General features: G+C 53.9%; 1 protein-coding gene across 6 annotated transcripts in view; it reads right to left on the reverse strand.

Moving 5' to 3' along the window:
• Positions 1 to 14547, reverse strand: part of Greb1 (growth regulating estrogen receptor binding 1) — a 136737-nt gene that overhangs the window by 31017 nt on the left and 91173 nt on the right. For 5 of the 6 annotated variants that reach the window (XM_042266788.2, XM_042266786.2, XM_076559615.1 and 2 more), the window contains 9 exons: positions 13798 to 13911; positions 13307 to 13450; positions 11028 to 11213; positions 6877 to 7227; positions 5553 to 5681; positions 4720 to 4848; positions 3435 to 3632; positions 2032 to 2212; positions 309 to 504 (listed from right to left, as the gene is read on the reverse strand). In XM_042266788.2, coding sequence (XP_042122722.2) covers positions 309 to 504; positions 2032 to 2212; positions 3435 to 3632; positions 4720 to 4848; positions 5553 to 5681; positions 6877 to 7227; positions 11028 to 11213; positions 13307 to 13450; positions 13798 to 13911 — 1628 coding nt within the window. The remainder of the gene's footprint in view (positions 1 to 308; positions 505 to 2031; positions 2213 to 3434; positions 3633 to 4719; positions 4849 to 5552; positions 5682 to 6876; positions 7228 to 11027; positions 11214 to 13306; positions 13451 to 13797; positions 13912 to 14547) is intronic. The other variant, XM_076559616.1, reaches the window with a different exon arrangement.

The raw sequence follows: 14547 nt of genomic DNA on the forward strand, positions 1-14547 counted from the left end.
GCCAAGCCATCCGTGGGGAGTCCAAACCTCTCCTATCTTCCAGAGCTCCATCCTCAGCGGCTTTATCCATTGCCAGGAGAACAATCATTCAGAACGTTGCTGAGACTCAGGGTTTCAGTTCCCAGGTAGGGACCACCCACGGAGGGGCTTCCGAAATTTCTCCAAAACAGCCAAGAAATCTAACCCCCCGGGCCAAACCAAAGATCCAAGGAGCCGGAACCCACCCACTCCCAACCGGGCAGGACTTCTACTAAAGCCAGTGTCTCCAAACCAGCGGCCGGGTTACGCCGGGGCCCAGCGTCACTCACGTTACTGTAGGAGACGGGCCAGTGGATCTCGTTGTAGGGGCTGATGAGGGTGTGCTGTGTCTGTAGTGCGTACGGGAAGGAGGTCACGTGGAGGGTCACGATGTTGGGCGCCTCTTTCACCTCCCTGCAGTTGACCAGTCTGTCCACTAAGCCCACCGAGGGGTCGCTTTGAGAGTGGATGTTGTGAACAGAACTGCTGAGAGGAGACAGGAAAGGGATGCTCAGCGGAATTGCTAACGCCGCGTGGCGGTTTTACAAGGGCACGGCGACTGACTGGGCGTCTCCCTGGGCTCCCCAACTCCACCTATAACGGAAGCTTCTAGCCCTGCCCACGGCTGGAAAAACAAAAAGAGGTGATTAGAAATGGGGTCTGTCAGGGACTCCATCAGTATCAGTACTGACTTGTCCTGGTACCTGTCAGGGACTCCATCAGTATCAGTACTGACTTGTCCTGGTACCTGTCAGGGACTCCCTCAGTACTCAGTACTGATTTGTCTTGGTACCTGTCAGGGACTCAATCAGTACTCAGTACACACAGGAAAACTGACTATCAGGAAAGGAACCACAGTGCATTTCCTGCATGATGCCCTGGGTCCACTCTAGAACAATGATTCATACCCAATCTTATTCTGTGTCAAAAAGTGATGGGGATGTGAGTGAGGAAGGGAGGAGACTCAGGGCGGGGGGGGGGGGTACATGAGCCTCCTAATTTGGCAGAGGCTGTTGGCTTGGCTAGCATGCACAGAGCCCTGGGTTTGACCCTCAGCACCACATAAAACATGGCCTGGTGGTGCACGCTTATGATCCCAGCGCTTGGCAGGCGGAGGCAGGAGGATCAGACAGGCAAGGTCATCCTTGCAAAGTGATGTAGTGAGTTCAAGGACAGCTTAGGCCACACAGGACAGGTCTTGCCTCAAATAAAATAATAATAATAACAACAACACCTACAAAATCCAAGTCCTACTGACTTGAGATGATTCAAAGATAACATAAGGGGGCAAATTCTACATTTGTTTGGAAGATAACATTGAAAAGATGGGAAACATTTTGGATCAGGGGTCTCAGCAGCCAGGCCCAGCCCAGGCTTTCTTTGTAAGACAATGGCTTTGGCACACTCTTAAATCTAGGGGGCAAAATAAAAAAGCCAGTGCTTCATCTTCTGGGTGCCAGGCAGCTGCCTGAGATGCCTGTCCCCAAAATGAAAATCCAAAAGGCGATGAATTCTACCATTTCAGGACACTCTATTCCTTCAAACCCACATGCGGACTATAGATCGTAAGCCCACTCAGGTCCTGGCAAGCTTAAACGGCTACAATCAGTCGCAATCAAAGTCTGGTTCTCTGACCTGGTCTAGAAATGGACTTCCTCCCCTCCACCAAGGACAACATCTAGCTGGTCAGCTCTGAGGCCAGTCTCTGGAGGAAGACCAGCTTCCAGCAGTCTCCAACTGACCAACCTCACACACGTCTAGGGTGACTTTCATTTCAATTGAATAAAAGTGTCTGTCCCTCAGGAGGGTCCACACCAGCCAGCCACCACCCACATGCTAATCCTTAGCCCTTGGAGACCGTGCTGAGTGGCCTCACAGATGACACGGCTCTGAGCTGCTGAAAAAACTGCCCACATCCTCTGCTTGCAAACATCAAGCCCCAGGACTCATCAAGACTTGCGCCCTCATCCCCCAGGGAGAAACAGGTCACCGTCACAGACCAGGAGGTCTGACCTCACTAGATCCCAGTGGGCGTGGTCGTGGATGAGGACAAAGAGCGTGTGTGGGTTCTGGAAGGAGTTTTGCAGAAAGGCCTTAAATCTTGCCTGGGCCTCTGTGTCTAGTTTCAGAACGTGCTGCTCCGCCCTCTTCTTGGTCACAGGCTCTTTTTCCAGGCCCAGCTCCAGCAGAACCCCTGCAACACAGCAGAACATCTCGGGAGCTCCTCGGTTCATTCACCCCCGACACACCTTGGGCCAGCCTAATGTGGCAGGCCCTGACGAGGGAGGGCGGTAACAGGAATGCATACGGTGGCGATAGGTGGACAGGCAGGCAAGTGTCTTCAATCTCTTCAACCCAGGGAGCTGGGCAAAGGCTGGCTATGGACACAGCATCCCCACCCAAGAGGACCGGCAAGCAGGCTCCCTAAAGCAGCAATTCTCAAACAAGACTAAAGCTTCTAACAAAACCAGGCTCAGGCCATACAGGCCCAACATCATGCCACTGAGGAGGTAAGACATGCTATATGAATGCTCGTTAGCCGCAGCCAGTCACAGGCCAGAAGAGAGAAATAGCAAAAAGCCAACTATTGGTTCTACCTTTCGGGTTCTACCTTTAATCCTGAGGAGGGGGGGGGAAATCACTGTCTTTGGACATGTTTTGTGGTCTCTAATAAATGGGTGACCATGATACTTGCTCCTTCTCCCACACATCAAAACGTGGTAAACAACATCCACGTGTGTGGTAGTTTGAATGTAATTGGCCCTTACAAGCTCACTGGGAGAGGCACTATTAGGAGGCGAGGCCTTGCTGGAGTAGCTGTGGCCTTGCTGAAGGAAATCTATCCCTGTGGGGGTGGGCCTTGAGGTCTCACATATGCTCAAGCCACGCTCAGTGTCTCAGACCACTTCCTGTTGCCTGTGGGGTCAAGATGTAGCTCCTTCTCTCTCAGCTCCTTCCCTGCACCACGTCTGCCTGCACGCTGCCATGCTTCCCACCATGATGATAATGAACTGAACCTCTGAAACCGTAAGCCACCCCAATTAAATGTTTTCCTTTGTGAGAGTTGCCATGGTCATGACCTCTTCCCGACAATAGAACAGTGACTAAGACAATGTGTGAGATGATGGACGGATAAAGCTCCTCCCCGGGGCCTCAAAGCTCCTCCCCGGGGCCTCAAAGCTCCTCCCCCGGGCCTCAAAGCTCCTCCCCCAGGCCTCAAAGCTCCTCCCCCAGGCCTCAAAGCTCCTCCCCCAGGCCTCAAAGCTCCTCCCCCAGGCCTCAAAGCTCCTCCCCCAGGCCTCAAAGCTCCTCCCCCAGGCCTCAAAGCTCCTCCCCCGGGCCTCAAAGCTCCTCCCCTTGGCCCCAAAGTTCCTCCCCCGGGCCACACCTCCTCCTCGAAAGCCCCATGGCCCTACCTGAATGCCAGACATGGAACACGGTCTGCTGGTAGGTCACCTCTGACGGTGGAATGCAAATGAGAAAGTCCACCTTCTCAAAGGATCCCAGGTCCAGATTTTGGGTGCTGGAATCTGCGATTGAGCATACGTGCGAGAGGAGCTTCTGTGCCACCGCCAGCTGAAAGGGCCGGACGCCCCGTGGCTCCAGACGGTAACCTGCAGCCAGAGCCCCCAGGGATCCCAGATGAGCACAGCAGCCAGCTACCACCCTCAGCTAGAGAGAGGGACCGAGTCCCCTGCAGGGAGGAGGGGAGAGGCCTAACCACACAAAGCAATACAGGAAAGAGAGGCAGTCACAGTCATCAAGAGAACGCACGCTCTCAGCCAGACCCCCGGGCAGCCTCTCGGGCCTTCCCCTCCCTCAGATAACAGAGTCTGAAGCAAGCACTCGGGCGCCTGCTGATGCTAGACTTGGGAAGGGAAAGAAATGGTCCCAGCTCCTCAAACCCTCATCCGAATGAACAATTGCAATAATAAACAGAGGGAAAAGAAATCAGCACAAAGGAATGTAAGGAGAGGATGACCTCGGTCAGGCAGGCCTATTTCCGGGTACACCACGGGAGGGGGGGGGGTTAAAGTCTCAGAACTCAAGACGAATGCTGCGGAATCCAGACAGGTTCTCTCATTAGGTGGTGACCACACCTGAGACGGCCCGCTCTAACTCCTCACCATGCACACCTGTGCACATCCGGCCAACACTCACGGTGCACACCTGTGCATACTCCAGCCAACACTAACTCTGCACACCCGTGCACACTCCAGCCAACACCGTGCACACCTGTGCACACTCCAGCCAATACTCACCATGCACACCTGTGCACACTCCAGCCAACACTCACCGTGCACACCCATGCACACTCCAGCCAACACTCACCGTGCACACCCGTGCACACTCCGGCCAACACCGTGCACACCTGTGCACACTCCAGCCAACACTCACCATGCACACCCGTGCACACTCCGGCCAACACTCACCGTGCACACCCACGCACACCCATGCACACCCGTGCACACTCTGGCCAACACTCACCATGCACACCCATGCACACTCCGGCCAACACTCACCGTGCACACCCGTGCACACCCATGCACACCCGTGCACACTCCGGCCAACACTCACCGTGCACAGTGGAGCTGTTCTTCCCTATGCAACAGCCCCCCTTTCTACCGTTTACTGTGCCCACTGGAATCCTCTCCCTCTGTCACCCACTGTGCACGCCTGTGCCCTTCCCCCAGCACTCACTTGTACACACGGGAACCCCACTGGCATCCAGCACGGCTGTTTTCTTGGTAGAGGAAGCAGTGAATGAGGACGAGACGTGGCCTTGATTTTCCTGGTGAAATTTGTCCAGCAAAATGTCAATGTCACCCTCTGCCCAAAACAGAGAACAGAAGTGGGTTTTGCATCTCAGAGAAAGTCAGCAAACCTCTCTGGACCAGCTCCTGGGTCTGGTCTCGGCCTGAAGTCACGTGTGGAGAAGGCACAGTCTTCCTATCCAGAGCTGTAGCCACAAGGTGGATCATACCACGGCTCCATGGGCGAGGGGACAAAACAGAAATCGAGCACCTGAGGTCAGAGGTGGAGGGATTTTGCGCCTTTCCAGGCACAGACTGGGCCACAGAGCATCCTTGGAGTGTATTAAATGAGTCCCGAGGACCAGAAGCTATGGGGGGGGAGGGGTCTTAGTGGGTGACTAGGCCACAGAGATAGAGAAAGGGAGCAGTAACCACAGGGAGAGCCATGTGCTGTGGCCTAGCCCTGAAATTCCAGCACATGTGAGGCCGGTCTAGGCTGTCAGGGGAGACCCTGTCTCAAAAAGAGACACACAGAAAGCACAAAATTCTTCTCCAACCTTGGAACTCTATAGGCAGAGCAGGAAGACAGACAGACAGACAGACAGACAAAAAGCTGCATTAGGAAGGAGGTGGGGGACATGTCAGTGCACAGAACGGGAGCAGAGCACAGACGCTCAGCAGCAACAGATCCCAGGCATGAGGGGACCCCAGCAATCTCCCGTCCTCACACACTCACTCCTTTTCAATGTGTGCACTGGCGCCCGCCTCTCACAAGCTTACCTGGACAGAGAGTGCTAAAAAAAGCCCCCAGGGAGTCCACTTTGCCAGTGACCAGCTCATAGTGGACTTCTCTCTGGTACTCCGCGGGGCTGAGGAGGCTTTCGGAGAGAATCCGGGCTTGGTATTTCCCTGGAAGACAAAAGGCAGCTGTCTGGGTCCTCAGTACAGAATCACCCTGAGCTCTCAGACCACAGGGCCCCTGCCTGACCTACCCCTCCCTGATGAAGAAACGAATCAAACTCTTGCCACATCCTGACCAAGGGGGAGTAATTCCAAGGATGGAAACAGCCAAGATCTCTTAGAGAAAACAAACCCCTGGGCCTGACTGTATGCCACAGACAAGTCTCCTAACCTCCCCAGACCCACCATCCTCATTGGTTCCTGGTGGTTAACAGCAGTGTTGGCCTCACAGAACACAGGCCACAGTGCCAGACACACACCACAGAGGAATGGGCTTATTAACGTAGTGAGACTCAAACCCAGAAAAACAATTAGTAAAAACAGTAAGTTTAGGAATGAAGAACATTAAGTAGCCACCAAGATGCTGCAGAGGAACAATGTAGACTTTAAATAAAAGTCATACAAAAACTTCAGGTTGAAAATATATACCATTTTGGGGCTGGAGAGGTGGCTCAGTGGTTAAGAGCACTGGCTGCTCTTCCAGAGGATTCGAGTTCAATTCCCATCACCCTCATGGCAGCTCACAACTATCTATAACTCCAGTTCCAGAGGATCTGACACCCTCACAGAGACATACATGCAAGCAAAATACCAATGCACATAAAATAGAAATAAATTAAATTATAAACACACACACACACACACACACCACAAGTGCCTATGTGCTCAGTGCTTACCTTACCAAGGAAATTCCCTCCAACATGCCATCCTGAATCCCAGCCACCTAAGCAATGGCTGTATACAGTAGGCTTTCAGGGAAATTATTTAATACTTAACTAGCAAAATGGACCATTATTCCTTATCTCAGTCTGGTCCTTAATTAACTGGTGGTGTGAGTGGACTTCTTAAAGCCAAACTTTATAGTCAGGGCAATTCAGACTCCAAAGTTGGGCCCAGTCTCTCCAGAGACCAAATGGGCACTGCTAATCTGGCCACTGACAGCCGGAATACCTGTAACTAAGCATGTTTCCAGGGACGGGAAACTGAGACCAGGGATACTTTCTAAAGCCACCAACACGGGCTAAGGTACTCACTGCCCTGCGACATAAAGCCCCCTAGACAAAAGAGGGGGGCCCACCAAGGCGAGAGACTGGGTAATCCATAGCATGGCTTTCCCCTTGGCTAAGAGGCAGCCAGAACTCACCCGTGACAGCGATGCAGGAGTCGATGGTGGCATTCCGGCAGGCACAAATGATGACCACGTAGTTGGTCTTGGAGAGTTTGCCCTCAATGAGCAGCCGGAACATCTCGGAGAGGCCCTCAGCCAGGGAGTAAGCGCACTCGATGACATGCACACTGTCGTTGCACGAGCTGGCAGCCAGGCCTGCCAGCCAGGGCAGCTGTGCAGAGGTCACAGGGGCTGCCGTGCTGGGGGCTGGGGGGAAGGGCTGCGGAGGCGCCTGCTGGTACTGCCTGATCTCCGTCAGGTGTGATTCGCGCCAGGAGCGCAGGAAGATCTGCTCCAGGTCCTCCATCAGAGGCACCTGATCTGCAGCTGCAAGACACGGCGGCAGCGGAGAGATGAGGTCAGCGCCCGCTGGGCAGGTGCGCAGGCGGCTGGCCCCCGACGCTACGGGCGTCTGAGAATGCGTGCGCGTGCTTAAAAATCACACAGCCTGAAAGAGTGATGCCAAGTCACCAGGGCTTGGAGAATAGAGAAGATAAAACGAAGCCAGCCACAACCCCAGAGAAACATACTCTCGTTCTCTGGAAGGACCTTGGCTACTCCACTTGATTCTTTTTTTTTTTTTTTTTTTTTTTTTTGGTTTTTCGAGACAGGGTTTCTCTGTGTAGCTTTGCGCCTTTCCTGGAACTCACTTGGTAGCCCAGGCTGGCCTCGAACTCACAAAGATCCACCTGGCTCTGCCTCCCGAGTGCTGGGATTAAAGGCGTTCACCACCACCGCCCGGCTCCACTTGATTCTTAACCATCACCCTACAATCAGGTTTCCATCCGTTATGGTCTCCCTGCACAACACTGCCGGCGGATGTAAATTATTCTCTTGGAGGGGCCATTTGCCCATCCTTGTCACTACCCCAGATCTCTGTATTTCTCCAAGAAATCCCTCGGCAGGGACTTCTGAAGTGCGTGTCCTTAGGTACACCGCGTTACTTCCCAGGCGTGCTGAATCGTTTTATGTAAACTCGACGTAAGTTAGAGTCATTTGGGAAGAAGAAACTTCTATTGAGAAAAATATGACCCATCAGATTGCCCCGGCTGCAGGGTAAGCCTGCTTGGGTGCGTTTTTCTTGATGGATGATTGATGTGGGAAGGCCCCGCCCTTTGTGGGCGGTGCTACCTCTAAGCAGGTGACCCTGACTTAAGGAAGCAGGCTGGGCAAGCCAGGAAGCAGCACTCCTCCATGGCCTCTGCATCGGCTCCTGCCCTGTGTGAGTTCCTGCCCCGACTTCCCTCAGTGATGGACTGTGATGGGGAACTGTAAGCCGGCATAAGCCCTTTCCTCCCCAAGTTGCTTTTGGTCATGGTGTTTTATCACAGAAATCGAAAGCCTCAGGCTTGAATTCGCAAAAGTCAGCTTCCTCCAGCATGATGTGTGTGACAATTCTGGTCCATCCCTCTCAACACCAATGGGTACCATCTCTTGGGTACTGAGAAAAACGGCACATTTTATTGCTCAGGTGCCTCTCTCTTCAGCGACGAGTGGAGTCGAACATTCTTCAAAAGTCCCTGTGAGGGTTTTCCTTTGTGAATCATCTGGGTGTTCTAACCTAATATTGCCTTTGAGGAGCTGGAGGGGAGGTCCTCAGACTCCCACCACACCAGCTATGGGGACCTTAGCTGCCCTGCCCACAGGACGGCTATGAATGCAGCCCAACACAAACACCATAAACCTCCTCCAAAATGCCAAGATACCCTTTGCTACTTTAAAAACTCTGAGTGCCCAGGTCTCAAGTGTGAACCCTGTAGGCAACGGTGCTGGGTTGCAGATGTCACAAGGCTGGCCGAGCCTGTCACAGGTCCCCAGTCTGTAAAAGGCAGGTTGGAGTCGCAGCTCGGGGCTATGCCAGAGTCTAACGAGATGGGCTTATAGCTCCATTTATGTATGTTCCCACTTTATTTCTTATGTGTGTCATAGAACATGTGAGGAGACCAAAAGACAACAGGCAGGAGTCAGTTCTCTTTCCACCGTGTAGGTTCCAGGAATCGAACTCATCTCCAGGTTTGGTGGTAAGCACCTTTACCCCACCCCACCCACCACCCCCCACCCCACCCCCCGCCCAGCCACCTCATAGACAAAAATAGTTGCCTTTATTTTTTATGAGATACTTCTGGATTGTGGCTAGCTATGTGAAATGGGGAATCATTTTAGAACTGGTAGATTCGCTCTTATACCTCTTGTCTCTAAGGACTCTCCATTGAGCGCACATCTCTCCAGAACCATCCCATCCAGGCAGAGCTACACTCCCTACACTTATTTCTTTGCCTCCATTCTCTCTGACCTGCTCTTTTTTTCCCCCCAGATTTATTTATTTTATGTATGAGTGCTCTATCTGCATGTACACCTTTATGTCAGAAGAGGACATCGGATCTCATTACAGATGGTTTGTGAGCCTCCAGGTGGTTGCTGGGAATTGAACTCAGGACCTCTGGGCGAGCAGCCAGTGCTCTTAACCGCTGAGCCATCTCTCCAGCCCTGGCCTGCTCTTAGATGGCTTTTGCCACTGCCCCCCTCCTTCTGTGTCCTTCCTCAAGGCAGCCAACCTTCCCCACGGCCAACCCGCAATCAATCACCAGTGTCCCTGCATCCTCCTCCTAGCCACGCTGATGGGTGCTCAGCCCTTGACCTTGACACAGTTTCCTTCGGGGGCCTCTGTATCAACCTAATCTCACACACACACACACACACACACACACACACACACACACACACACACACACACACAGCCTCAGTGAGCACCAGGCTGGCCCTGCAGAGGCTGCACCCACACATAAAGCAACAGACCAGTGTTCTTGGTCCTGCAGCACACATGTCCTAACCCAGGAGAGATGCTCGTGGAAACACAGAAGTCCATGATGTGCTCCCGGAGTGACATTGCTCTAAAAGCAAAGGAAAGCAGACACAGGCTAGGGGACCCAGGTGTGGGGAGCTGTCCTGGGTGTGGGGAGCCGTCCTGGGGGTGGGGAGCCGTCCTGGGGGTGGGGAGCTGTCCTGGGGGTGGGGAGCTATCCTGGGGGTGGCGACAAGGCTTTTTTGAGGAAGAAGTAGATGGTTCAAAACCCAAATGACAAGAAGGGGTAAGATTCACAGATGTCCTAGACCAGAGCACTTCACAGGGAAGTTGCAAGTCCACGAGGCCCCCCGCACGGATAACACTGCTCAGGAGGTGGCAGCTGGGCAGGGTGGGAAGAGGGAGTGGAAGGCTGGCAGCCACCAGACCTGGGGACAGACGGCAGTTGAGCGGGACTGGAACCCGCTCCAAGGAGGGAGGAGATGTGGTCTGGTCCACAGTTCCCACAGACATGGGGACCAAGAGGCAAGAGAGGTTTGTGATGGGGAGGATGGCGACGAAGAACGGACGAGGCTGGATCCTGGGTGAAGCTCGGGAAGGAGCCTCAGAGGGACCCGATGCTGGGTCCGCCAGAACCCTGACCATCCTGTGCTTCCTCACCCGCTGAGCCTCTGACTACCTGGGCCCTGAGGGTCAAGTCTAAGCGCCTCACTGTCCACCAGTGACGACTCACAGTGGATTACAGCTGGGCTGGGTATTTCCACACAGACTACCTCAAACCCATGTTTCCTACATTTACACGTTGGGCTCCAGCCTCTACGGGACTCAAGGGCTCTCCTTCCAGAGGGCAACTGGCCTTGAGAGCCAGGCCACCAGAGGTGACCAACAATCTTTTCACCTGTCCCCACCATTCACTTTTCATTGGTGCCCACCCCCCCCAACTCACACCCCCGCACTGTGTCCCCTCATACCCACAGTCAGCTCCCATCTATGCTCCCACCCACCAACACCCCCGACCTGGGCTCTCTCCTCAGATCTCCACAAGGCTGTGCCTCCTGGGGGTCAACTCTCTACTCAGAAGCCTCTCTTGATGACCCTAAGTGGACCCTACATGCCCATACCCCATCAAGTTCTCTCTTACTTGGAAGTGATTGGTCTCTGAACCGCTGTATCGATTACACCCTCCTTCTGTGGACTGGCCCCTCCCTGGGAAGGTCAGGGCTAACCCAGTCTTCATAATCCCCTCTGGCCTCCGGATCTAGTTGCGTGTCCCCCCCCCCCCCAGTAAGATCCATCCCTGGCCCACAGCTGGACCCAGGCTCACCCAGCTGGACGAGGTAGTAGACGGTCAGCAGCAGCTGCGTCTCCTCGGATATGGGCTGCATGGTGGAGGCGCCATGCTGCTCGTAGGCCCGGGAAAGCGACTGTGAGTTCTGGTAGCAGGTGTAGAGCAGGGGACTGATGACCACATCGTTCAGGTTGCCGCAGAGATAGGGGAAGTTCCCGTGGCCTAGGGAAGAAGAAGAAAGCGGCCACTCGGCAACTGGTCTTGTGCTCAGCCTGGGTGGGGTACCGCTGTGGATCCCCTGACCATAAGAGCCAGGGGGAGCTCTTGGGTCTCTTGGGGAATCCTTTTCTGAGAAATCTTGGACCTCCTATGGCCCTTGATGACCTAGAACACCTGTTCTACCTTCCTGGGACCAGGGACAGAAATGTCATCGGTCCTATCCAGCCAGAGGCAGGGCATTTGCTTGTTCATGTTGTCCAGTCCCCTTATTTTGCAGTTGATCAAAGTTCAAGGCCAAATTAAAAGAAGCTTACCCCAAACCAAACAGCGATGACCTTGCAGCAGCTGGTGCACACAGCAGTGGGGACTGCTGACCAGACCTTGTGTCCCCAGGGCCAAGCCTTACACCCTCCTAGGCGCTAGAGTGTGCAGAGCCAGCAAAGCAGGTCAGTGTCCAGACCCAAAGTGAAGAGCCTTGAGTGATGCTGGGGAGGGTGTCAGAAGCGACCTGATGGCAGCTCTGGGGTTAGAACCACCCAAGCAAGGGTCTGATGCCTTCTTCGCCATCATTAGCTGCTTGACCCCTAAGCAAGAACTTGACCTTCTCAAAGCCTTTGCACAATGGGGAGATGTGCATGATGTGAATAGATGGTCTCCTTTGTCATCAAAACGACACCCAATCTCACCATGGATAGCTATACACAGGCGTCATGGGGGTGGAGGGGCGGGGCTCCATGGGCCACGTCTTGAGAAAAAAAAAAAATGTTTCTCGCGGTACTTGAGTGGGACCGATTTGCTAAGACCCGTGCTGGCCACACCCACAGCTGCAGGTTCAGAATTTAGGCACGTCCTGACTCCGGGACAGACCTGTGAATTCACATCTCTGTTCACTCCCCCTCAGGTGCCGGGGTCGGGGTTCCAGGGCCCACCACTAGACAGCAGCGTCCACCCATGGGCTGGCTTACGAGGGGCATCGCAACCACGATGCAATGCAATACCTTCACAAAGGGGTGCCGTGCTTGCTGTGCCCGGGGCTCCTGGAAGCCGCCCTTAGACCCAGATGAGAGCTAAGTTACAGAGTCACTGGCTGGGCCTGGGAGCCTTGGGGGAGGAGGGTCAGAGAAGCGAGCAGACTTGAGCAAAGGAGAGGGCCTGTCCTCTGGGATCAGTGCGAGATGAGGGTGTGTGAAACTCCTTCTACACAGATGCTGGCGTCCACCTCCGAGTCCCACCACCTGCCCCAGCTCTACATCCTCAGCCTCTCTCCCCCACAGAATAGCATGAAGGAAGACACAGCATGGTAGAGGGCGAGCCTTCAGGGCCCCGCGGAGGAATTGTAACCTCCTTTCTGGAGCCTGTGTCATTTTGTTCCTGGGTTTGGGGACCATGGCTTGTTTCTGGAAAGCAAGCAGCGCCCCGTCCCATGAAGCAAACAAAGCCTCTGCCGTCTTCCCGCCATGTCCCCGCCTCTCCTCCCACAAGCAGGATGTCAAATGTACAGTGAAGGAAGTAGATAAATCTGGCCCCGCACACCTCATCTCCTCCGTCGCTACTTGCCGAACCTGCCCACGGCGGCCCCCCCACTTCAGAGTCTCCAGCTCACCACAGAAAGATTTCTCCAGCAGAGCCACAAGGCTACCTCCGGGTGACACACCCTAGCCACCACACGGAGGTGATCCAATCCTATCTCGTTTAATGCTGCAATGGCAGTGACCATGGCTGTCTCGGCCTAATCCAAATCAGAGTGCATGGCTCTGGGTGACTATGGAACAAGCCATGGGTACTTTGTCCATGTCCCCCCCCCTCCCGCCCCAAGTCCTCGGGGCTCCGCACTAGCTGGGTAACTATAGCCCAGGGTTCTGTGACCGAAGGAAAGGATGGCGAACAAGTAAACAAGTGTCATGGCGTAGACAAACGGACCTGCTCTGTCGTCTCCCCTATCCAGAGACCGGGCCCACTCCATTTTCTTGCCCGAGAGCTTTTAGTTTGGCTGGGGGGGGGGGGCTTTGGAGTTGGACAGAGATGAGGTCACAGTTGTGTGTGGGATTCCTCGCAGACTTCCCTACCTCCCCAGCTGGGTGCACAGCTGTACTTGCCTTTAAATATCACCGGCTTGGCCTTGCATATTTTCAGCAAGTTGTCGGGAACAGACACTGGTTCACCAGAGGCCACCACCGGGAAGGTGACAGAAGCTGGTCCCACCAAGCCAGCCTGGGGCACGCAGGGTACGCCAGTACCTTCTAGAAACACAGCGAGCATATTAGAAAAACATAGCAAATGAGGCATCGGTCCCCAGTCCACCCGACAAAACTGCCGCCTGGCCCGTCTCCCGACTCACAAGACCTAGGCGCTCACTCAACTTCCCTACCAAGAGACACAGTCTTCTTCGGCACACAGGCCGCAGAGAGGTAGAGAGGTTGCTTATCCCTCCGCTACACCAGAGCCTGGCTGCCCAGAACCCCCTCACCCATCCACCTACACACATGTGCACACCTGCACACTTGCACACATGCACACATGCACACATGCCATACCAGCAGGTCACACCACCCAATTTTGGGGTTTGGGCAAGACCCCAGCCACTTACCATGCTTAGCTTTATTGCCACCACCCTGAGGGAAGCCACCATCCGCGGGTGATTTAGACTCTGGGGACCACCCTTTGTGCCGTTTTTTGGGAGGCCCGGAATTTGGCAAGATACCTAGACAATATTCAGAGCATGGGTTAGGCCTCCATTGGGAACTGGCGTCAATAAAACTCTCCCCTGATTTGGAGAGCCTATCTGTTTTGTTTTCATTTTATTTACAGAGCTGGGGCTCAAATCCAGGACCTTGTACATGCTAGGCAGGTGCTCTACCACTGAGCTACACCCCCAACTGCTGGTATTTTTTAAAACCACACAGCTTAATGATGGATTTCAAACCTCTAGTCAAGGATCAAGGCAAAAGGAAACATCCTGTCACTTTTTATAAATGTTTCGCTCCAAGGTTGGGTTTAAGCTGCATCTTCTCCAAGTTTGAGTTCTTTTGGCTTTTAAAAGAGCCTAAATAATAATAAAATCTACTGAGAAAGTGGATCAGAAGTGGAGAGAATGCACGTAAAATACTTAAACGAAACACTTAGCCAGGGATAGACTACCACCTCCGCCAGCATCAACAGCATCACCTACACAGCCCATGTTCAGTGCACCAGCATGGTTTTGCCACTGGAGGGCAGTACCGATCCACCTGCACACCCCCTTCCTCCCCTCCAACCCCACCCTCACTCCCACCCAATCTGAAAAGCTAATTTCAGATATTAAAAAAGCAAGAACAGAAGCTGGACCCACAGGCACCCG

The sequence above is a fragment of the Peromyscus maniculatus genome, chromosome 22 (assembly GCF_049852395.1).
Source record: "Peromyscus maniculatus bairdii isolate BWxNUB_F1_BW_parent chromosome 22, HU_Pman_BW_mat_3.1, whole genome shotgun sequence".
In the NCBI taxonomy this organism is placed as follows: Eukaryota; Metazoa; Chordata; class Mammalia; order Rodentia; family Cricetidae; genus Peromyscus; species Peromyscus maniculatus.